This window comes from Hermetia illucens, chromosome 3, assembly GCF_905115235.1.
Source record: "Hermetia illucens chromosome 3, iHerIll2.2.curated.20191125, whole genome shotgun sequence".
Taxonomy (NCBI): domain Eukaryota; kingdom Metazoa; phylum Arthropoda; class Insecta; order Diptera; family Stratiomyidae; genus Hermetia; species Hermetia illucens.
In genome coordinates, this window is record NC_051851.1 from 161,360,106 (window position 1) to 161,385,735 (window position 25,630).

A 25,630-nucleotide genomic window follows, 5' to 3' on the forward strand; every position below is an offset into this window, starting at 1 on the left:
CTATATATTTCCTCAAATACAGAGTTGAAAATATGATCTTACATTTGTGTTTTCTCTGTCAGGTTTTATGTTTAGAAACCGTTTCATAACGACTGCGTTTTACTCACTTAATTTAAATAAGTCATCAATTTCCGCCTCCAAAAATTTCCCCGTTAAATTTATTTCATTCGACTTTTGACCCTGATTAAGGTGTCCATCCATGAAATACAGTGTTTACTTTCTTATCCCGTAGTTAAGTTACAGATCTATTGAAAAGATCAAAGGCATTGAACGGCTTCTTGTGATGGATCAAATGGACTTTTCTCTTCTAGTGATGGATCAAGTCCAATAAACCTAGTTGTTAAGGTATTTTGATGCCTCACCGCAGTATCAATAAATCCCTTCGACAGTTTCAAGTCGCTCATTCAAAACTTTATCAAATCTCCCGCTTTACTGATTAGCATACTGACCAATCTTGCTCGTCTAAGTGGCGCTAATCAGTTACTGGTTTCCCGGTCTCTTTCTACTTGAGGTTACCTTTGTCGAGATACTTTCACTCGAATTCATTCATGAAACAAACGAGCTGGAGTCCAGAAGTGTAGTCGTAATAAATTGAAATTCAGTCTGTGCCCCGAACTTGGTTGACTTCAACGTTGTGAACTTCGATTCGTTTAGTAAATTGTCTGGTCGCTCTCTAGTGATAGCAAATTAGTACCATTGAGTTGTAATCGCGTTGAACCGCAATTGGTACACAATTGCTTCGAGTCAGTTGTATTGTATAAACAATATCAAATTAAATTGCAACGTCTTGAAGTCGAATTAAGTGTCTTTTACGAACCAGGCGAACAATTGTGTTACATTCGACCCCGTTGAGGTCTTATCACTCAGATGTATTTGATTTAATATCAGAATTAAATTGTTCCTTCGATCGGTGTTTGCAAAAAAACGGGAAAATGTCCATTCAAACAAACTTCTTGGTTTGTTTAGTTTATTTATGCTTATCAGCGCTTATTGTGTATTCAAAGCCAACGAGCCAAAGGGTGGAAACGGAGCCCAAGTGTGGATATGAGGTAATTGATTTAGATGAACTGATATGTAGTCATTCGTTTACAGTGTGCAAGATTGTTTATAGAAACCTTCCGGCTTGTTAGCTTGCAGGCAAAACTTCTCAGTTTCATTGCTTTGTTGATCTCGTTCACTTCTTGAAACTCATAAATGGAAGTGTAGGTGGGAGTACACATCTAAGACCAATTGATTCATTTCATTATCTATATTTTGGTCTGTTGAACGAAATGCATTAACATTTGGCTGCATCACGATGACCTTCAACGAGTAAACTTTAAATTACAATGCTGGCATGTGTTTCTAATAATAGAAAATTTTTATGATATAAATATCTTGGTTTTGGAATATCTAACGCCTATTCAAAAGTTGTGGTTTTCGGGGGAATTATTGATTTATCAACTCATTCTTCTTGGGTGAAACCTGGTAATCGTCGAAACATTAAAGCATAAATACGCTGAGTTTAGATAAAGCTTTAGAATATCGGAATCGAGGTGCCTATTCAACGCATACTGTGTGATTCAGCTGAAAAAAAAAGACTTCGATATCGTAAACGTATGTGGTTAGGGCTCGTTATTCGCTATCAGTCTTTTTGTATGTAAATGCGCGCGAAATTGCGTGGCTTATAAGAGTCAATGAAGAATTTATCGTCGTTATTAAAAAATCCTAAACACTGGTTGTCGCCAGAAGGAAAAGACTTCTCTTTCCACGAAACTAGATAAAGGGAGAAAGTTTCAAGAATTAATGACAGCATTGAAACATTTTTTTTGGAATAGGGTAGGTGAATGCATTTAAGTACAAAATGTTGGAGTGCCGCAACGATACGCCCTTGAACTACCAACTAAACACCTCCTCGTCATCAGAGAAGAATACTGCCATCGTTTGGTACATTACTTCGGGCGAGTTCTCCTGCTCTCCCGGCTTAGGGAGTCTTCAAGTCAGGGAATTTCTTTTACCAATTGGAGGGGAGCTGAGGAAGGGAGTTGTTAGTTTAAGAAATCCCTTGCCATCCGGTCTCTCTACCGATCGAGCTCAGTCTTTTTTGCAAGAAGAAGAGCTCGAACGTAAGGCGCAACACGGCTTCATCTGCCAGCGCTCCTCAGCATCTATCTGACAACGTTGTCTGGAGAAAGTGTCCCTGCGTCTGCATTAACATAAGTTGTTGGCGATGTCCGACGTCGTCCGCCATCCCATTGAATAACACATAATCAGGAGATCGTGCCTTCCAAATCTTATGCAGGCAAAGCTAAAAACGCCTTGCCCACTTAGAAGTTGGGAAAGGAAATAGTCAATTTTACCACGCGTTCGATTCAGTCACGGATCTAAATTGTTGATGAGCCACAATCCATTTGCTTCTCGACTTATTTTGCCAAGAGAGTTGCCGCTTGGTCAGTGTGCGTTGCCCTTCTTCACGGGCAAACACCCCCCTTAAGCTCTCGCCCTTGCAGCTGTAAATAGATTTATGTTCCTTAGCAAGGAGGGCAATGGGGATAATTGCCGCCATCACCATTCCTGTCGGTTCTGAGACAGTATGGTAGGCAGATGCCACTCACAAAGCTCACCGTCTTCGTACTTAGGCGCTTACGATAGACCACCTTGCCAAGGGTATTAGCCCGTACCTCTATGCCGTAGAGCAGAATGGTCTCCGGGAAGATATAGGACCCCCTTTATTCCCCATTAGGCGATTCAAAGCCAATACTCCTGCTGCGGCCTTGTTCGCTGTTGCTTTGGTTTGCTCGGAGAAATTCATCTTCGAGTGGAACATTAAACCAAGATTGGTTTGAACTCTATACCATAGTTAACTTGCCAATCGATATGGGTCGCAGGGCCGGGATTCTGTTTCCAGTCAAAATGACTACATTAGTTCTTTTTCAATGCAGGACTGAAACCATGAGCAGTCATCCATCCGCTTACCCGTCGCATCAATATGCCAAGTCTGCTTTGCGTCTGTTTAACAGTGCCGTCTGCCTCCCTGAGATGAGGGATACTACCCTTCAACTCTCCGAAGAAGTGAAATATCTGGGGGTCATTCTAGATAAAAAATTTGGAACAAACATGTAGAGGTAAAGATGAAACGAGCTCTCACAGCTTATGGGCTGTGCAGACGGACCTTTGCCTCGACATGGGGACTCAGGCCTCATGTGGTAATGTGGATATACGTTGCCATCATTAGGCCGATGTTCATATATGCATCCGTAGTGTGGTGGGTTAAGGTGAGACAAAAAGGTTTTCACCGTAAACTAGCTGCACTGCAAAGAACTGTTTGTCTGGGTGTCACTGGTGCCATGAGCACGACATCCGGCGCAGCTCCGAATGCACTACTCAATTTGCAGCCCCTGGATATACTTATTCAAAGCACTGCAATGAGAGCAGCTCATAGGCTAATTCGATTAGATCTATGGGAAAACAACGGATGTGGGGGCCACAGAGCATTGGAGGAGTTACTGGGAGGACTGAATCCAGTTCTTACAATGCCTTCCGATTCTCGTGTCCCCATACATCTGTTTGGTAGAAGATATGTAGTTACCCTGAAGCGTAGAGAGGACTGGGAAGACTCAGAGGAATGCGTGGCGGGATATACGGAAGTCTTCTACACTGATGGCTCAAAAACAGAAGAGGGTTCTGGAGCCGCAGTCTACCTCTCGAATAAAAACGAGAAGTGGGCTTTTCCTTTGGGACAATATGCAACGGTTTTTCAAGCCGAAGTTTATGCGATCCTAAGGGTGGCAAACTGGGTGATTGGCGAGCGGTTGAAGGGCAGGCGCATCGCAATCTGCAGTGACAGTCAAGCTGCACTGAGGGCATTGAGCAGTCCTTTGATCACCTCGAGAATCGTTCAGGAATGCAGAAACCGTTTGAACTCTATGTCTAGATTCAATACGGTGGAACTACTCTGGGTACTTGGTCACTGCGGCATAGAGGGAAATGAAATCTCGGACGCTTTAGCGAAAGAGGGGTCAATCTCCCCTATGTCGGGACCGGAGCCAGCAATTGGGGTATCAGTGGCATTGGCTAAATCTGTTTCCAAAAACTGGGAACAAGTTTCCCATAATGACAGGTGGCAGAGCCTAAATGCTGCTCGACACACCAAACTTTTCCTGCCAGAACCCAACATACGTACCGCAAAGTTTATCCTGTCGAAAAGCAGGAGGACTTGCAGGTGTATTGTGGGCATTCTGACAGGCCATAATTCACTAGCTGGGCATATGTTCAGAATAGGAATTACCGAAGATGATACGTGTCCCTCCTGTAATGAGGAAGCAGAATCCACGGAGCATTTCCTATGTGAATGCCCCGCCTATGGACGCATCAGTCATCAGATCTTTGGTGCCGGTGTTCTCCAATTGCGACGGGTAGCATCACATCCACTAACGGAAATCCTGCGATACGTTAACGACTCCGGAATATTCCGTTAGACGGAGGAGGCGAGTACAATGGGCCAACAAGGCCTGAGTGCTCAGAAGCTGTAGCTTCTCCCCACCATACACACACACACACACATCTATCTAGACCGGCGGATGTGTGGGTCGATTAACCTCATCCGCGACCTCTACAACCGCACCCATCATGGATCTCCTTGTTATGAACACAAACTGCCTTGGGGATAAGTCCTTGGCAGCACGGATCGCTTCAGCGAGTTTACTCCTGATGAGCACTTTCTCGCCCTCATCAAGTATACACAGCGATCGGTATGTAGACGGCAGCTCAGAGTATCCTTCTCTTTTGATGATCGGTGCGAGCCGACAGGGTTGCCGCCCTGTCTTCCTCACCGCCACCTCTGAGCACCACCTTCCAGCGACAGTGAAGTCCTCGGTGTTTTACGTAGGTACCTGTCTTGAGACTTAATCCTACGGTCCTCTTAAGACACGGATTGATTTTGTGACCACAATCAGAGCCCCGCTGAGACAAGCGCAACCGTACCAGTCTATACCTAGTGCATGGCTTAGCATTCATACTGGTGGATGCAAGAATTACCTAAATCTCTACCGAACTATGGAGTACGGCACCCGTGTTGATACGCAACACCACGTCGAGGTCCGAAGGTCTCTTCTCGCTTGAGCACAACCACAGCCCCCATGAAACTCCCACAAGGGGGCCAACCGCAACCAACCGAGCTGTACTCAGATACGACAGGAATTCTCCTGAAGTATAAGAGTCCAGGGGCTACCTCGGTTCCCATGGTACCAGTATACCCCTGGTAAGGTTTCGTGACCGAAGCCACTTCAGATGAGCCCCCGTGCAGACTCGCCCTTGCTAGGCCTTGGATCATTCGCTTACTGCATCATGGCCGGCAAGCCAATGCGATAAAGCGTTTCCCGGTGCCACCACGTGGAGGTTCTCCTCGGCCACTTGGTTTTGGTTCAGCCGACAGGGTCGCCGCCCTGTCTTCCTCCCCGCCACCTCAGAGCACCTCCTTCCAGCGATAAAGCAAAATCCCTTTTTCAGCCAAACGTTGAATGCCCTGAGCAGTGAGTCTGACCGTTGACAGAACACCAATTTATAAACTTCCGCCGGGACACCATCAGGATCTGGCGCATTCTTATTTTTCATGGTGAAAACTGCCCCTTCGAGCTCTTCCATGGTGAAAAGGGGGCAGTCCTCGACGCCATTTGCGTTTTTTACCAGCGCATCAGTTCATACGTCATGCCTGGTGAATAACCCCAGTACGATGCAGTCCATTTGGTCGGTACTAAGTGTGCAGTTGTCAAAGGGTAGTATAGGTCTTAGGGGGAAACGGGGATTCGTACCCACGATGGAGCATAAATCCTGGGAAACCACCAAAAATTACAACTGATGAAAGCTATGACAATGGAATCCGCGCACGGTTGTTGGCAGCCAACAGAGCCTATTTCAGCTTACAAAAACTGTTCCGCTCGAAACGTCTCACCATAGGGTCAAAGCTCTTACTGTACAATACTATGATCTTGCCAGTCCTTATGTATTCCTCGGAGACTTGGGTTCTTAGGAAGAAGAATTGCGAACTCTTGGTCGCATTTGGGAGAAGAATCTTCGGAAGAATGTTTGGCCCCCTACATGAGGATGGACGATTCCGTAGTCTACATAACGACAAAATCTATGACCGATACCACGAGCGTTTGGTTGTGGATAAAGTCTGGCTCAACAGGTTGCGGTGGGCGGGTCACTTAATCCCCATGGATGAGGATGATCGACGAGGCAGAACCTGCCTGAGATGGAGTGATGGCATAGGTCAGGACGCCAGACAGCTTTTAGCGATATCATCTTGGTAGGCCTTGGCGCAAAACCGGGATGTCTGGAGTTCCTTATTAAGACAGGCATAGATCGGATACCGGGTGTTCCGCCGTTGATGATGATGATGATACCTTAAGAGGGTGCCGTGTTTATGTCAAATGTAGGCCTCGGTTTATTTTGTTGCTTCGACGTTGGGGCGCTCAACGGTCCTGGTTGCTAGCTGCAGACAGAACATTAATTTAATGAAGAAAGGTCTGTCGATTCAAGACGTGCTGGTTTTAGGTCCGTTGATGTTAATGAAAAATGTGTGATCGTCTTATGAGGCATGTATAAGGTTGTTTCAGTGGTTTTCATATCGACTTCACCCGCTTGAAAACAGGAGAACAACCCGCGAATCCCTGAAAAGTACGGGTTCTGGGTCGCGCTATGCCTTGGTACTCCTATAGGAAGGAAGAATTCCGCCCTTGGTATTCCGACAATGAAAATAAATCAACTGGTGCGATGTGCCACATAGTGCTTCGAGTTATGAAGCTTGAAGATCTCCCTTGAAGGCTATTCGAAAGTCGAGGAGGACTGTCGGTAGTAGATCGGACCAAGGATGTTTCGATTGCACATGAGTGTGGTCTCGAACGTTTGATCGGAGTGCTCAATTCTTCCGTTTGGTTGCGGGTGATACGGCTGTGTACGGATTTGATTGGGACTAGGAACCAGCGCGGTGAAAATTACTGATTATTACTGCGTGCCTTGGTCTGACGTGAGTGTGAGTATCGAACTGAAGAAACAGATCCACTATGAGTACTGGGCATTGGCGATCGTCGCAGCTTTTTTGTCTGGATGAGGGACGGCAAGCGGCCACTTGGAAAAGCGAGCGACGTCTTTTCGTAGGCCTTGCTTGACGTAGTTTTATGAAAGCCGGTGAACTGAGGTTTTTTGCTAGGATGCGGCAGGTTGTGAATCGCGCCGCAAGTTCTCCTGCGTAGGCTGGGTTGTAGATAGGGCATGATGTTCTCGGTCAAAGTGTCGCACAGGATGTGATTACCATCGATATCCTATCGTTTGAGACTAGGGCTTCGGAATAGATGGTGGAATTCCTAGTCGCTCGCTTGAACGTCGACGCACCGATGGCACACGGGTATGAGAGAGTGCCTGCTACCTCGTTGTCCATACCCTACACGAACTTGAAAGTTACCGGGTGCAACAGGATGTAGTCCAGCTGATACGCGCGACTGGGCGAGGCTGAGCGTTTTTGAGTAGCGTAGACCAGTGCTCGATGATCGCTGAAAACCGGTCGAATGATGCTTCATGCCTGCAAATCGCTACACTGCTGCGGCTTTGAGACAGGACTCAATAAGCTTGCGTGGGCGACCGATGATTTTCGGATTCTTTTCGGATTTTCATAATCTGGATGTTTCTCCTAAATGTAAATGTTTAGTCCAATTTCACCTATGGAGTTATCACACTGATGATAATAATAGTCACTTTATCTAGGCTACTCTGATATGTGACGCAGGCCTACTATTGGTTAAGGGCACCGATCTGAGGTATTTACGGTGCCCCCAGTTCTATGCAAGCTGTAGTCACTGACAATGATCACGCTGATATTACCGGGGTTTGTCGGTTTAAACTCTGTTTTCTTCCGACTTCTCTGGCGTGCTTAGGTAGAACTCTTCAGAAAGCCGAGAGAGCTTGGGGAAGTGGTGGTTGAGAAAATGCTTCTACTGATATTTTTTCATTTCTTCGTCAGTGGTAGCGAGGAGGTAGACGGTACGGCAGTCCAGTTGGTTGAATCAACACCACGTGGCCAAGGGGACCCAAAGAGTGATGGCAACGGGTCTCGCTTTATTCACATTAACTTGGTGGTCATGATGAAGTAAGGGCTCCTTGTGTGCTCAAGCCTGGTGTCGCGCTGTATAACTGTCATATTTCTTAGTTGCGGTAGCTACTTTAGGTACGCCTTGCATCAAGCCACCAGTGTGAATGTTGAGTCTGCACTCAGTACAAATTGGTACTGATGTCCCAGTCACAGCGGGGCTCTAATTGTGGTCTCCAAATCAATCCGTGTACGAAGTGAAGCGGATTTAAGTCAATATGGCGGTTGCTCCCACCAGGACTTAATTGTCCGCCATGACTGGTCATTCGGAATGCAACTTACTGTTTCTGTAATTAACACAGTAGAAGTTTTGCGTTTTTTGATCGTTGTTTCTTCTCATACCAATGTATCAGTCAGTAAGAAAGCCACATTGCTTCTTTTTGGGGAACCACCACTAGCGTCATTTTTGTTATGGCTGTGGTATGTGCTTATCGCAAAGGAACAAGTATGTAATGCCGTCCTTATCAGTATTACATCAGACATGTTGTTCTTCGTGTAGGCCCTGCAGTGTTGAGAGTTAAGGGGTCAATTGTGAATGTTTACAAGGAACATTTTTTCTTATATCCGCTTTGTCGGAATCCTTGTAAAGCACAACTGCAGGTTATTCGGCATTGAGATTCGTGGTCGAGTGAGACCTTTAGAATGTCAAATATGTGGTCCCATCGTTTATTATACGAGGGTTGTTCGAAACATAGCTCTGAGGAAGGCGACAAAAGTGGTCGCCGAAATATGCATACTGGAAAAAAATACTATTTAAGTAAAGCAAAAGGGAAAAGCTTCGGATTTTTATTTTAACTAAGTGTAATGTCAAGCAAAATCAGTGGCCAACGACTGAGTAGGTCGCACTAATCTTTTTCAAGAGGAATTTGACCTCTTTTCACAACTTTGCCATTTTAAGGTGGGAACAACAGCGTGAGGATTTTCCTCCTTTAATGGATCTCAATCTGGGTATGTTCACATCAGCGTGCCCTCGGGCATGATATCCCGCTCTATTTGGCACAAGTAGCAGCTCGTTTAGTAAAGATGATAGGACTCCCTTTGGTGAGCAGCCCTGCATATGACACCGTGAAGAATTTCATACGTTGCAGAAATCTTCATATACTTTTATATCGTGCTTTCTGATTGCTGATACCGTTTAGCCAAAGGAGGTCTTGTTGGACTCAACTGCTGCATCCATTAGGAGTGCGATAGTCATTTCTTTGTTGTTTGTTATGTTATTCAGCCCCCGTTAAGAAGGGCTTTATCACCGAATGATGTCAATGATTCTTGCTCTAAAACTTGGAAATTAGGTAGGTTCCTAGATGGATTTTCAGGTTTTCCTTTCCAGTGTTTGTGTGTGATCCGTCGAGTTATATCACTCAATGGGATCAGCTGAATCTTTGACTAAAGCCCCCTGGAGGCGCATTCCTTCTGGAAATTGGTAGTGTTCAAATCTCGGATTGGGTAAATATCCCTCTTCTGGGTGGGCCCGAGGAGATGTCATATATCAACTTACTTCCTACATTCCCGAGTCCAGTTATCTTTCCGTTCACTAGACAAGATTGCTTGATAAGCAATATATCCATCCCCTCAGCTTTCATTAGCCAGTTGATTATTGCCGTTTCAGCTTAACTTTTCTAAAGGTTTACATACCTGAAGGATCCTTCAAACAAGCGGCAGTAACTTTCCCAGTCCCTTTTTTGGTTATGTCGTCCATATTTACATTGTTCCGATCAGTTGGCGAGGGTTGGGATTTCGGTTCACCCCGAGCTGCGAATGGTTTTACGGATGTGACTTCTCCTCCGTTGCTCAATGATTAACTTGGTCCTGGCCTCACGTTAGTTATTTGGTTTTTTTCTTTGTGATATGGTCCATATCTGGTGGTGTAAATTTGGCGGTAATGGACGGTTCCCGTGCTCACTGATCCCCATAGACAATAAAAAAACTATGAAATATGAAATTTGAGATTTGAAAACAAGATCGACTTGAAATCCCTCCCTCTCTCAACCATAGATAGCTAATTTCAACTATCTTTCCAGTCCTGCCCGAAAACTGTGCCTGGTAAGCTCAACATTCACATAGTGCCACATTCCCATGATGATGTTGGCTGGCTCAAGACCGTCGATCAGTATTACTATGGTAGTCAGACAAAAACTCAAAGGGCTGGTGTTCAATATATCCTGGATTCAGTAGTACAAGAATTATTGCGGAATCCAGACCGAAGGTAAGATATCGAAAAAGTTCGAAGCCTAAAATTTCAGATCAATATCGGGAACCAGTTTTATTTCTTCAACTACTCTATAGGTTTGTTTACGTTGAATCGGCTTTCTTCTTTAAATGGTGGGAGGAGCAAACCGAGGATGTTAAGGAGCAAGTTAAAGAGTTAGTCAACGAAGGACGCTTAGAATTTTTAGGAGGTGCATGGAGTATGAACGATGAGGCTACTACACATTATCAGAGTATAATTGATCAGTTTACATTGGGACTGAGGTAAAGATAATTCAGTTGATCATTACCTTTTTATCGCTATTGGGTTGGTTTCAAATTCCTGCTGTATTTTATTTTCAATGTCATTTTGAGGCTCCTGTATCTTTCAATTACTTTATTAGTTTTACAACTTCCTATTCAATATAATAAAAACAGGTTCCTCAATGATACTTTCGGCGAATGCGCCCGCCCACGAGTTGGATGGCAGATTGATCCTTTTGGACATTCACGGGAGATGGCTTCACTGTTTGCCCAAATGGGATTCGATGGAATGTTCTTTGCACGGTTGGATTACGAAGAGAAATCAGAACGACTTACAAATAAAACGGCCGAAATGATTTGGGAAGGAAGTGATAGCTTAGGTAAGAGAAAACCCATACCTAATTGAGTGTCAGATATTTCCTTTTTAACGAGATTACTTTTGCAGGCTCTTCAAGTGACCTTTTCACTGGAGTTCTGTACAATCATTACTCTTCACCTCCAGGATTCTGCTTCGATGTTTTATGCTCTGATGAACCAATTATTGACGGAAAACATAGTCCTGATAACAATGTGGATCGGAGGGTATTGATAAATTTTATCTTTAACTATCAAGGATACAAATAACAAATACGATTCGTTTTATTCCAGCTCGAAAGTTTACTGCAATATCTTCAAAAAATGGCACAATATTATCAGACGAACCATTTGATGGTACCTTTTGGAGATGATTTCCATTATCAGGATGCTCATTTGGTGTACAAAAACTTGGACAAACTGATAAAGTGAGTTAATATTTAGTGGATTTATATCATATATAAGCATGAATTGGTGATTCAAAAAGAAAAAAAAATAGAGAAGGCTTAAGTCAAGGCTTAAGCAAATCGAAGGTCAATTGGCGAGGACAAGTGGTCCCGAGTCTCCTGGATAGTAAGTTCATCAGAAATGAAACCCTTGGATTGACGGTCATTCTTGGGTCTCTAAGATATGATTCCAGAAGCTTTGGCCTACTCGTACCAAACATTATGGAATACTTGTGCGGCATTCCCAAAAAGCCGTACAGCGCTTTCTTCCGCGAAAGCACTGTTGGATTAAACGTTGATAATCTGGTAACTAGGCATTAGGCTCATTTCTGCCGTTGTTTTGGAGGTCTTCGATGGCGCCAACATAGTCACCAAGCCTGCAACCAACCAAACTCCCCTAACACGTTTGCCAGTCGTGAACACCGACCGTGCGAGATAATATGAGGAACCGGACGGCACGTAATGGAACTAACCCGAATGCTAGCAGATCGGCGAGATGAGAGCCGGGGTTCTTGGTTCTAAAATATTACCTCCCTGTCAAGACATAGAGATTTCACCACGTTCCTTGACTCAATAGTCAACTAAACTAATTCCACCTGGCGGAACTACCCTGATAGAGACGTGAAGTCTTGAGATGGATTGATACCACCGAAAATTTCAATCGCAAAGGACTGCCAAACGCCCTAATAAGGGAGGGGAAGTATGAATCGATTCCGGCATCTACCAAACGAGTGGTCCCCGTCTTCCTTTTCTCTTCATGGTGGGCTGATGACATGATGGCCCTGCGGCGCCCACTCCAACATAAACGTTAAAAGCGCATTTGCTGATAAGGTATCCAGTTAGATTTTTTAATGGTTGGTTGGGAGCGGAGCTTCGCAAGTCATCAGAACTCTGATTGAAAAAGCACAGCCACAGGCAATTGACTATGTAGAACGTTTCTACTTACTTAGTTACGTAGCAAAATCTAACCGGCTTAGATCTTCAGAGCGAGATAGCAGCTCTCGCCCTTTAAGGTCCTGAAAAGATTCTTTACCGATATCCATAGCAAAGGAAGTGCCTGAGGGTTTCTGTCTTCCGTAACTTCGGCAGTATGTAAGGTAAGGTAAGGTATATCAGTTATGTCCTCCTATAGACCTTCTGCCCTGTGCAAAGTGCTGTAATTCTGTACGCATTTGTAATGCGCAACAAAAGCTCTCACGATCTAGTTCACTCGTGGGGTCAGACCCTCTTTGACTTAGCGTAGCTGGTGCACTATCGCCATCTGCAGTCAGCGCCTGTTAAATAATGTGAGTACATTCTACCTTCCTCATTTGCTATCGGAACGCTGACTACACCCAACAATAGAGTCCTATTTAGCCAGTCCGTCGGCCCACTCATTCCCTTTTATGTCCCTAAGCCGGGAAGTCCAGAGGAGAGTGATTTCGAGCTTACGGCCCAGTTCGCTCAGTGCATCCCTACTAGCCTAGAGAATGTCGTCACTAAGTATAAAGCCTTAATCAAGGCTTCATGGTCGGTTTGAATGACTATGTACGCTTGGGGCTCAGATCATGTCTCAGTCATCGTCAGGTTTCCAGTATCTTCGCCTGGAATACACTGGCGGATCCTGGGACACCATATCACTCGGTTACATTGTGTGTTTCCGAGAAACTGGAAAACCAGTTTCTGAAGATTTGTCTTTGAGGTTGGCGCGCCGAGAATCGAAGAAAGGTGATCTCTTCGTGATCATTCTTAAGTGGATGTCCACGATGCGTCCTAATATGACAGAGGTGTTGCAGATTGACCGAAAGCTCTTCTGGATTTCGTAGCCACATCTACCCGCTTTCGGTATGAAAACCATGCGTGCACATCTCTAGGAGTGCGGTGCGTATGCAAACGAAAGATAGCTCCGGTAAATCTCCTTGAGCTAGGACACAATCAATTTTCGCTGTTTCTGGAGTATAACTGGCCGCTTATGTCCGACGAATCTGTTTATGTTTGCTGATTTAATTCTCGGTAATTGGTGTTTCAAAAATCTTATACGGCTGGGGTTGCCTGTAGTTCTCTTCGCTGTCAGAGAAGTGTAAATGGACTAGCAGCTCTAGGGTCTCTTCAAAAGATTCTCTGCATGTTCCTTGGCAGGAATCTTACAGAATCTGCAGACTCTATGGAATTTTGAATGTTCTGACAATAGTCAAACCAAGACCACTTTCTGCCAGTCTTGGTCGTCGACCTGGCTTTAGTTCGCCTGTTGTGCAAATGTTACCAAATTTCCCCCAGTCAACCTTCTTGGGTTCTTCAAAACGATAGAAGACCTCTACAGTGAAATTTAAATTGACAAGTATTTAACTGCGATCTGAGAAGGATCTATGATCCGACGCATTCCAGTTCCTTATCCTAAAAATTCCTTTGTCAGTTAGTAGGACGTCAAATGTTGTTGCACTTTTGGTGGAGCTGATCGGTCGTGAGCCGTATGCCGAGGAGATATACATATTTTTGCTCCCACCTGCTCCAGTTTGACCATAGTTAGGTCGCTGAAACTTAGGTCCTAACACAGAAAAACGTACAATCTTTTTCTAGCGAGGATACATACTCTAAGTCTGCCTCGATGGGTGTTCCTTGTGATGATGCATAAATTGTAACATTCACTTCGTTGCATTAATGCATTTTCAATGTGCTCCTCTCGGAGGATGACCAGCAGATTAGGTGAGGCACATTTCGAGTGCTGCAATTTATCTGCGCTATCCTCTATATGATTTTGCTTACCGTCAGTCGCCGTCTGATCAACGGTCTTTATATCCTGCAAAAGCACGTTGAGGGCCTCAAATGTGTGCAGGGTGTCGTCAGGTTTCGCTAAGTGGAAATCTTTGGCCTATGCGTTCCTGACTCCTAACAGCATTTTGTAGTCCGCTTTTTCCAGAGCCTTTAGGCACCCTCGATTTATACGGAGGGGGGCTCCTCCTTCTTGATCAACACTCAGTCTTCCACGGAGACCTGAAGTTTTGAACACGCAGGGATTAGACGAGTTTATTTTTATCCATAAGGATTTTCAATAATTAGATTCCAGGCACTTGGGAGTCTTGTTGTATGAGATAATTTTGATCTCTACCCCCTCCCAGGGCTCGATTTTAGCAACGCACGAACCGGGAAAGTCCCTGGAGAATTATTCTCGCAAGCTACGATGTGGTATCTACGAAGCACTTTCAGGGAATTCTCATGCTCCCCCTTGCCATCCAGGAGATCCATGAAGTCGGGCTCCTGTTCCGGTATTGCTCGCTGGTTAGCATTGGATCAGTCTTTATCTCCTCAGCGAACTGCGCTAGCAGCTGGTTAGTGGTTGTACTCCGGTGCATGTTAATTTGTAGAATGCAGATCATATTATTCGCGCCCTAGCCCTTTCTAGTTCTGCCCTAAATATTCGAAACCATCTCGAGCCCGCAGTGTATGCGATGTTCTCACCAGACGCGTCATGATCCCTGTAGAGGTGACCTACCTGACCGCATCCATTTCGACCCACTCCACTTGTCAGGCAGTCAAGATCTCGGATTTTTAGAGTGCACATAGGCCCTAGACTAGAAACAAGATCCTTATCCCCCAGTAACCCTTTGACCGGTTCGTCTGGTTCGTAAAACGTACTTTTGTTAGTCATCTTCGGGCCTAGTTCTCTGCCAGCCTTCGTTTTCCGTATGGAAAACATTCCTTCTCCATTGTTTTCAGGTTTCATATTGCAGCGGATTTCACTAAGGACTTCCGCAAATGACGGTCTAGTCCTTCTTCGTTTCCTCGTCTTTTCTAATATTAGCTTTTGGTTTGTAGTCTCATTGTCCTTGGACAGACGGATATCTGGCGATGTAGCCAGTTGTTTCCTTTTACCCTTTTTCGTCTCCTTTTTTGGGCTCTAGAAGCTACTTTGATAAAGTCTCCTTCACGCATGTCGTCCTCTTTCCGCCTTTTCCCCAGTTTGCTTTGTAATGAGTTACCTGCGATCCGTTTGGCGGTAGCAGTGTTCTCAGCGGTAAGTGGGGCTGTTTCTGCTTTCCAAGCGTCTCCCGCTGCTCTCCACATTTGTCTGTAGAAGGAGATGCGGTCCAGTAGTCCCTTTAGCTCCATCGGTTCGTTTTTGATGCTTTTGTTGATGTTCCTCTGAAGAAACTTGGGGGATCGCACTCGCTTCACCTCTACCACGAGTTTCCTTTTGCGGCTCTAGCGAGGACGGTCGACTACTCTTCTACTCGGTTCGCGTCCGAATCCACCTGCTCAGGACTGGCGATATTGACCAGTTTTTTTTCGGAATAGGGACACTACAGGGTATTGCTAAGGCTTCTTCTTATTTGGACACCCCGGTGTTACATCGGCTATTTCAGCCCTAGCTGCCTCGCTGGTCGCTGCAGTGAATAACGCATTTTTGTGCTGCTCTCAAACGCAGTCAGCTCTTCCTCTTTCTCTGATATTTCGTCGATTTTTTTGTGTCTTTAGCCAAATGGTCCTTAATTTGAAAATGGAAGCAAGTATAGTTGCACTGACGGTAAGTGTTAGCAAAACCGCGCTTTTCAGTTTGATTACTCATCGTAATCTTCCTACTGGTGTTAATGCGTGAAATTTCGAGGGTGTCGATCAATTTGTATATTTAGGAAGCGTTGTTTCTGCTCACGCATCGAATTCGACGTTGGTCGTCGTATTAATAGCGCTGAGTTTACCTTCACTGTTTTGTTCAAAATCTTATATCTCAACACCAACATCAAGTTGAGGTCATTTTGGGCCAACCTTCTCTTTGTGCTGTTATATGGGAGCAGTATTTGGAAAGTAACCGTGAATGCTACTCCAAAACTTCAAACCTTCGCTAATACCTATCTCCGCCTTGTCATTGGGGTATTCCAGCCCGATACAAACTCGAACGAAGAATAGGCATACGAGCCAGGCTCCGCATATGGTGATTAAACAGTGAAAATGGCAGTGGGTAGGTAAGAAAGAGTAACAACTACATTGTTTGCTATGATAACTACGTAGCGAGTGACTCGCTCTAGAACCACGCGAAGCAGAACAAGTGAGGAGCATTGTAGGCTTCCAGGGAGGACCTGGTGCGCCCTCAGACTCATTTCAATAAACTAACAGTGAAAGCAGAGGAAAGCTTCTCTTTTAAGGAAATCAGCATTCCACTTCATAGGATTTATTTAGAAAAGTTAAGTTATTTTGTCAGCGGTCCTATATGTCACGGATTTCGTCGACCGGTCGGCCAAATTCAAGGTCTTCCAGGCATCGCTGATGACACCTAGCATTTTCTCATTTCCTGTACTGCTGGTACTAGATGATGTTTTTAGTTTGCTCAAGGATTAAAGTGCTGTTTACCGAGCATGTTTACCTTTCTTCGATTTATGCAGCGCCATCCAATGCAACTTCAAAAATCCCAAATCATGTCAGAATCCCAGAGCCTTGATGGCTTGCTTCCTTAGGAGTTTTGGTAGGTGAACTGTTTTCAGTAGGTGGTGCCATAATGCTAATATAAGGAAGAGGTACTACAACTTGAACATGAGGAAGCCCAATTTAGGGAGGCATGGGTAGAGCCATATGGTCCATGAAGTCGGTTAAATGAGGGCCAACCGTACATTACAGATGGTCATGGTTTAGTAGGCATCAGTTCAACAACATGGCAGCATTTCATTCGTTACAAACTTAACAAAAAGTCACTTGACTAACAGTGTTAAAGATCATCGCGTAGGTTGACTACCAATTTCTGCTTCAATTAGTAACTTGTAACTTGGATTACCCCCGATTTCACATGATTACTTCCTTTTTATTTAGATACGCAAACGAACGCCAACCCACAGAATCTGACGTTCATCTCTTCTATTCATCCCCATCGTGCTACCTTAAATCCTTGAGTGAAGTCGAGACAACCTGGCCAAGGAAAACACATGACTTTTTCCCTTACGATTCGGATCCCACAGCATTCTGGACAGGCTACTTCACATCACGACCAGACCTAAAATATTTCGAAAGAAAGGGAAATCACTTCCTACAAGTATGTAAGCAACTCACAGCCACTGCATTGCGGGATGAAAATCCTAGTACCACATCCCCCTTGATGTCAAGGCTACAATTATTGCAAGATGCAATGGGTATTATGCAGCACCACGATGCCATCACAGGCACTGAGAAAGCCGCTGTGGCTTCGGACTATGCAAGACTGTTGAACGAGGGAATGGTAGCCTGCGAGGAGAATGCAGAAAACGTTTTGAATAAGCAAGTTCAGAAAAAGGGTGGACAACTGGCGAAGTTTGATTTTGAGTCCTGCTTGCATTTGAATATTAGCAGCTGCGAGGTTTCGGAGAAATCCAGTAAATTCATGGTCACCGTATATAACGTTCTCAGTCAGGAAACTGATCAGTATGTCAGAGTTCCTATTCAGGACGTTAACTATATTGTAAGGGATCCGGAAGGTGAGCCTTGGAGTTTTTCTAGTTTTGTTATTTACTGAAATGATCCTGGTTGTTGATGCAGGTAATTTGATCCAGAGCCAAATAGTTCCAATACCAGTATCTGTCCGAGAAATACACAACCGATTCAGTGTTGCACTTAAAGAGTTGGTTTTCCTGGCGAAAGCAGTTCCAGCGAATGGATACCGGTCTTACTTTATTGAAGTAGATCCAAATGATGTTAGTAGTACCATTCCTGAAGTAGTTCTGATACGTAAACCTCGTGAACCATCAAAGCAAACTGTTATTCGAAGTGGTGTAAGTATCCTTTTTCCTTCTATTGTTACATGTCAAAAACTTAAGATGATTTCTTTGCATAGGAATTGGATTTAACCTTCGATGGCAAAGGAAAGTTGGCGTCCATTACTCTAAACGGAGTTACCAAAAACGTTAAACATGATTTCTTCTATTATCCTGGAGCCGCTGGAAATAATCAAGGCTATGACAACCGTTCGTCCGGAGCATACATCTTCCGTCCGAATGGTACTGCAAAAGCAGTTGCAGAAGATGTTGATTTACAGCTTGTTCAAGGACCTCTGGTCGATGAAGTGCACCAAAAATTCAACGACTGGATAAGTCAGGTCATACGTGTGTACAAAGGAACTAACTATGTGGAATTCGAATGGTTGGTTGGACCCATCCCGGTAGATGATAACATTGGAAAGGAAGTGGTGAGCAGGTTCTCCAGTGAGCTTAAAACAAATGGCGTCTTCTACACTGACTCCAACGGACGACAGACTTTGAAGAGAGTTCGAAATCAACGACCCGATTATACCTTCCATTTAAGGGAGGAAGTATCTGGAAACTACTATCCTATTACAACGAAAATTGCTTTGGAAGATAAGGAGACACGTTTGGCTGTTTTAATTGATCGTGCTCAGGGTGGAAGCAGTCTTGAGGATGGAGCAATTGAATTGATGGTTAACAGGAGGCTTCTTCATGATGATGGTTTTGGAGTCGGTGAAGCATTGAATGTTGAACAATTTGGAAGGGGAGCTGTAGCCAGAGGTAAACATTTCTTGATCTTCGGTCCAAGTAACTCGGATATAAGAATGCAGGAGAGACAATTGCAGTTGCAGACGACGTTGCCCTTATGGGTATTTTTCAGTGGGTTGGAGGATTCGGTGACATTTGAAGATTGGAAGGATGCCTTTGTGCAAGAGGTGAGTATTCAGAGGTTTAAGGTCAATATTTGGGAGTTCTTGTGAATTGCTTGCTTGTATTTTATATTCTATCCTTTATTTGTGTAAACTTTTTGTGCCTAGTATTTTTCTGGAGTTTAGAGGATAAAAGGTTCTATTACTGCTTAAGGTGGATACTTCGGTTTTCATCTTAAAATGGTTTTAAAGTCCACTTCAGCCAAATAGTAGTTTCCGGATTCTTCAGTCAACTAGATCTTAATTTCAGCTCTCATATTCATGATAGATAATATGCCCTAGTATTCAAACTAACCAGAAGGGATGAGGAAGCTCAACTTACCTATCTGAAATATAATGGTTAGGCGGCAGCGATTTGTTTGGGGAGATGATCGAGCCTCGAGGACCTTACTGAAGGCCCAGAAGAATACATTCTCCTGTCCACCGGAAATTACGACGTTAGGGTCTAATATGTTCAAGGCGGAGCTCTCCACTGCATTCCAAAGATTTTTCGATGCATTGCAGCTTCAAATGATGGCCTAGGTTGAATTAGGTAAAAGGTATATGGCCACGTGCCGTTAAAGTTTCACCACAAGGTACTGCTGCTGGAAAATACTAAAAGCTGGAAAGCTGAATTGAAAAGGATGTTGATTTAAGAATTGCGTACTACAAGGTGATGCAGGAGCGCATTGACTTTAGTTACATGAAGCAAACGACCACCTTTCATCGGAGAGAACAGGGACAGAGATTGCCTTCCACATCACTTTGTAAGGATGACCATGACCCAAAATTGAGTGGTTCTGATTTGAACCATCTGTTACGCACCGGATTCAAATTACAAGATAACCAAGTCTAGATACTGTTAAGATAGATGAAGTTTCAATATCGATTGAAATGGCCGACAGGAGTATGTGCTGATGACAGTGTCATTTGGCGGAATTCCGCGATGGGAGTCTTTTTTTTGTTTTTTTTTTGGAATAGGGTAGGTGAATGCGTTTACGCACAGAGTGTTGGACTACCTCAATAGTACGCTTTCGGGTTACCAACTAAATATCTCTATGTCATCAGAGAACTCGCCTGGAACCGTTTGACACATGACTTTGGGTTAGCCTTCCCGCTCTCCCGGCTTTGGAACCCTTCAACTCAGGGGATCCCTTTCACCAACGGGAGGAGAGGGGAAGAAGGGGGTTGTTAGTTCACGGAAGCCTTTGCCATCCGCTCCCTCCGGCGGTTGAGTTCAATCTTTTTCGCAATAAGAACACCTGAAGATAATCCGCATCACGACTCCAGCTGGCAGCGCTCTTCAGCATCTCTCTGATAATGTTGTCCGCTGACGAAATTCACTCCAACTTTCGCAAGAGAAAGAGGTTTGTTCAGCGCTGTCCAACATTCCATTGCAGAACGTACAATCAGACGATCGCATCTTCTCAGTCCTGTGCAGGTAAGACTGAAAACCTCAATGCCCGCTTTGAAGTTGGGTAAGGAAGTAATCAATCTCATGGTGCGTTCGGTTCAGCCATGGGGTCTAAATTGTCGATGAGCCGCGCAGTCCATCTGCCCCTTGGCTCATTTTGTCAAGAAAGTTGCCACTCGGTAAGGGTGCGTTGACGTTCTGCACGGGTAACCACCTCTGTTAAGTTTTTGCTCTTATGGCGGAAGATAGCTTTACGCTCCTTGGAAGGGAGGACAACGGGGGTCACTCTCGCGATCACCATCACGGCCAATTCTGAGATAGTGCCATAAGCAGAGGCCATTCGCAAAGCACCCCATCTCTTCACTTGAACAAGGCTCTGACGAAGCACCTCCTTGTCAAGAGCATTACCCCATGCATCCGCGCAGTAGAGCGAACGAAACCATTGCGCTTCTACCATAAGGAGACGTCTCCTAGTAGATATAGGGTCCCCAACATTCGCTATTAGCTGACTTAAAGCCGAGACTCAAGCTGCAACTCTGTTCGCAGCTGCTTTGATTTGCTCAAAGAAGCTCATTTTCAAGTCGAGCATTAAACCAAGGTTTTTAACTGCTGGTTTTGAGACTCTATAGTTAACTCAGGGCAGGGTTGGGATTCTCTTTTCGGTCAAGGTGACTACGCCGGTTTGTCCTAGCGCAAGGCTGAGACCTTGAGCAGTCACCCGTCCGCTTACCCATCGCATCAATATGCAAGTACGCTTTGCGCTTTTTCAACAGTTCGTCCGACAACAAGTGATGGAACGTCGTCTGCATAACCTACCGATTCTTCGGGCATATCGACTCTCAGCAGACTATCGTAGGAAGCATTCCAGAGGTCCGAGCCTAGGATGAATTCCTGTGCTACTCCCAACGTGATTTTCATCCTCTTCTGGCCCTTAGCGTCTCATAGAGCAGAGGGCGGTCTTTCAGATAATCCCTCAATATTCGCAAGAGATGGCTTGTCCCGTGAAATGAGTTTCTTAATGTGACATATCTACCCATCTTATGGAATTGAAGGCATTAAAACTGTCTTGGGGATAAGTCCTCGGCAAAGCGGATCGCTTCAGTGAGTCTGCTCTTGATGAGCTTTTCGACCACTTTCCTGGCCGTATCAAGCATATATAGCTATCGCTATCCAGATGGAAGCTCCGGGTCTCCTTTCCCGGGATACCATCTTGTTTTCAATGGTGAGAACTGCTTCTTCGAGGTCTCTTATTGTGAAAAAGGGCAATTCTTGACGCTTGCTACGCTATTGACAGGGGAGGGGCTGGAGGTCTGGAAAATACTTCCCGTACAAAGCGGTCCATCTGGTCGGTACTTAGTATGCAGATTCCTGATTTTCCGGGTGACAAGTTTATAGTTAAGTCCCCACGGGTTTTGTTGACCAGGTTCTACAAGCCGCGAGCTTTGCATTTATTTATCGAGCTGCGGAGTCTCCTGCTGATTTATACTCTGCCTTTAAGGCGCATGCCTCCTCGTAGGTGTGTAAACGTTGCGGAGCTTATGACAGTCCCTTCGGGCAAAATTGTCGAGCCGTCCACCAGTAGGGAACATAGAAGCCTCACACACTGTCGTTATTAGGTTTATCACTGAATTTACGACAGTGTCAGCTGTAACGCTACCACCTTCCGAAGCGCCCTCCAGAGCGAGTCTGCCTGTTTCTTCTTCTTCTTCTTCGACCAACTTCCCGATGTGCACCCTTGCGATATTGCAAACGCAGGGGGAGCGACGGCCGCTTCGGCGTAGATCCGGTGTTTTAAACTACGAGCCCGGTTCTTACCACCATTTCCAGGATCTGTCCCGCTCTGGAGCCTGGGTTAGACATGCCCCATTGAAGGGCCCTAGCAATAAAAACACTACCTACCAGGGTTCGCTTTCGTGCCCCAAATGGATTCCTCTAGAGTATCTAGCCGCGGCCAGTTCAGCATCGTCTCATTCGGCGTCAAGTAAACGCTAGGAAACGTTATCCCTAAATACCGATTTCAGAAAATTGCATTTCCTCGGCCTTGGGCAAGAACACAAAGTCGAGCGTCGTCCCGAATGCAGATGGCAGCGGTACCCAATAAGTGAAGATGCTATGAAGCTCGCTGATTAGCACTAGATCAGTATTTACCTTCACAGTGAATTGCGCTAGCAGTTAGTGGGCGGCTGCACTTTGGTGCATGTTAATTTGTAGTATGTGGATCATGTTATCCGCGCCCTAACCCTTTCTAGTTTCAACCTAAAGATTGGGCACCGCCCCGAACCGCAGTGTGTGCGACGCTCTCACCAGACGCGTCACGATCCCTGCAGAGAACGCAATTTTCGCTTTCATTGCAGGTCATTACTCGGTTACCTAGCTGAGGGCATCTCCGGCATGTTCTCCATCTGTCATGTAGCTCGGGGACTTCCACGACGGAGTTTTCGGACTCGAAAATTTACAAAGGTGACACCTAGGCTCTAGACTAGAAACAAGAGCCTTCTTCGCCAGTAACTCCTTGAACACTTACCAGAACGTACTCTTCCTAGCCGTCTTCGGGTCTAATTCGACGAGGACTCCGCCACCCTTCATTTTCCGTATGGAAGATATTGCTGCTCTGTCCTTTTCGGGTTTCATCCTGTAGCGGATTTCACTAAGGACTTCCGCCAATGTTCTGTCTTTCGTCGGCTTAATGAGCAGAGCCAACGGTCTAGTCCTTCTTCATTTCCTCATTTTTTCTGTTATTAGTTTTTGGTTTGTAGCCTCCTTGCTTTTGGACAGATGGGTCTTTGGCGGTGTAGCCGGTTGCTTCCTTTCATCCCTCTTCGCCTTCTTCTTTTGGGCAATGGAAACTACTTGGATAAAGTCTCCTTCAGGCACGTTTCCCTTTTTCCGCTTTTTTCCAAGTTCGCCTTACAGTGGGCTATCAGCGATCCATTTGGCGCTTGCAGCGTTCTTAGCGGGAAGTGCAGCTGTTTCTGTTTTCTACGCATTTGCCACTGCTCTCCATGTTCGTCTGTAGAAGGAGATGCGGTCCAGTTATTCCTCTAGTTCCATCAACCCGTTTTTGACGCCTTTTCTGACGTTTTTCTGGAGGGATATTGCCGACCGCATATACTTCACCACTGCCGAGCAGTTCTTGATGACCCTTTCTTCTTTGGCTCTAGCTAGGACGATTGACTGCATCGATATCGTGTCCAAATCCACCTAGCGATTCTGACTGGGTTTTTTTCGGAATTGCCGTCTCCGCACTGTCAGTCACGCCACTTGGTAAGGCTTCCTCTTATTTGGGCGTCCCGGTGTGTTACATCGAGTATTTCAGCCCTCGCTGCCTCTTTCGCTGGTCGCCGCGATGAGCGACGCATTTTTGTTCTGCCCCCAAAAGCAGTCAACTCTTCCTTCTTCCCTGATATTTCTTTGATCTCGACAGAGAGTCGCGGACGTGTACCGGTCATTAACAGTTCGCTTTTCACCAAGAGGTTTTTGTCAAGGCTACAATCTAGGTGGTAAGTATACTGCCAGCTAGAGGCACCTCGGGGACGTCACTCCCTATAGCGTAAGCGACCCGTTAAAGGTGGTATCTACGGAGGAAGAAAAAAAGTATAAAAAAGGAACATTGCAACCTATTAACGATTCCCTTTGGTATCCTTCAAGAACCAAGACATATTAATCCATTTCTTCAAATATCACAAGTAGTCTGAAATCTCTTGCAGGACGTCTGAACATTTCTTTGAAGTTCACTAGGCTATCAAACTGTCCTGGACTACTTGAGTGCGTCAGTACCATGAGTTCCAGGTTGTCATCTGCCTTCAATTTTGCTTTTAAGTAGGCTTTTGTAACTAGGGATTTTCTCCGGTCTATACTGCTTTCTCATTAAAACTTCCAAATTTTGATGAGGGTGGTGGATCTTAACCAGAAGACTGTGCTCGTTTCTGTACATTATTAGAAAGAATCTCGTCCAGGGGTATATCAGATATACTTATTCCTGTTCACCATTCCAACCCCTAGTCCTTTCTTAAATTCCCGGGTCTCTCGTCTTTTAAAATATTATCCTCCGTACCCAAAACTATTAAACTAATTTCTCTATTTTCCAGAAATCACTTTGGCCAATTCAACTACCCCAAAACATCCACATGATGACACTGGAGCCATTGGGAGCTAATAAATTGCTTCTACGATTCGAACATATTTTGGAGAAAACCGATGACCCGATTACCCAAGCTGCTTCCAGCTCTTCTGCTGCTCCTAGTCAGTCTGTTATTGGGCATAATCCCAGTCCGGTACCAGGACCTGTTCATTCGTCGACCTCAAATATGGCTTCGGGAACTACATCCACCATTAATACTCTTGGCGTTGGGCCAATAACATTCGACATAAGCGATTTCTTGAAAAGTAACGGGGACTACACTTATTCGATCCGGAGAACCACTCTCGGTGGTAATTTATGGTATGACGATATGAAACGATTGCATTTCAATAAGGATACTAATGGCGATGAGCTGCTGAGTGGCACAGGAAATGGCAATGATGATGGTGATTTGGTTAGGAAAAATTCTCGAAGTGGGGATGCAACAAATGCGTTTTATGAGGATAGTGAGGCAGTTAATACGAAAATTACGTTGGAGCCGATGGAAATTGTTACTCTTATTGTGGAAAGGAGTGACGCAAGTTAAGTGTGGGAAAATGAATTTTATAGTTTTATATCCCAATTTTAAGTTTAAATAAATTTTCTTCTAAATGCCAATAATTGAAGTTTTTATAATAAAAAGACGTAGCAGAGGGGTGCCCCTATCACAAGTCGCAGTGAATTTAAGTGAGGTCATGTTGTACTTACTCGTAAATCTTATCCAGGACATCCATAACCAAATGGTTAACCGCATGCAGATACATTTTCCCAGGGATCGTGAAAATGTATCTTTATTCACTAGAGGAGGGTGGATCAGCGTCAATGAGGAGGAATACAGAAGACAGTCTTTTTCGAGAATGAAAGCAGGAAAACCAATGTATGCCTCTCGATTGATCCTGGTAAGAAAATTACCAGCAACAACTTCTGCTCGATTTTGATAAGATAAGATTCGGAAGATTCAGATTGAAGCTGCAGTGAATCTTATCAATTCATACTCCACATCGAAAAGGTAATTTAGTGAGGGTGAAGCATTCCGTATGTGACTTTTCAAGTGAGGCCTTATTAGGAAGGTGCAGATACTACCGATATACTGGGTAGCGAAGCGCTATGGCCATAGTAACATCGTGGAAAAAGTACCGCG

General features: G+C 44.8%; 1 protein-coding gene across 1 annotated transcript; it reads left to right on the plus strand.

The window, feature by feature from the left end:
• The first annotated feature begins 533 nt into the window (after positions 1–533).
• Positions 534–25,110, plus strand: LOC119651416 (lysosomal alpha-mannosidase-like). Its single transcript, XM_038055011.1, has 10 exons — positions 534–1,049; positions 10,141–10,325; positions 10,406–10,591; positions 10,745–10,950; positions 11,016–11,152; positions 11,219–11,352; positions 17,146–17,783; positions 17,845–18,077; positions 18,140–18,982; positions 24,458–25,110. The coding sequence occupies exons 1-10, from the start codon at positions 933–935 to the stop codon at positions 25,034–25,036; spliced, it is 3,258 nt and encodes a 1,085-aa protein (XP_037910939.1). The 5' UTR covers positions 534–932; the 3' UTR covers positions 25,037–25,110.
• The last annotated feature ends 520 nt before the right edge of the window (positions 25,111–25,630 follow it).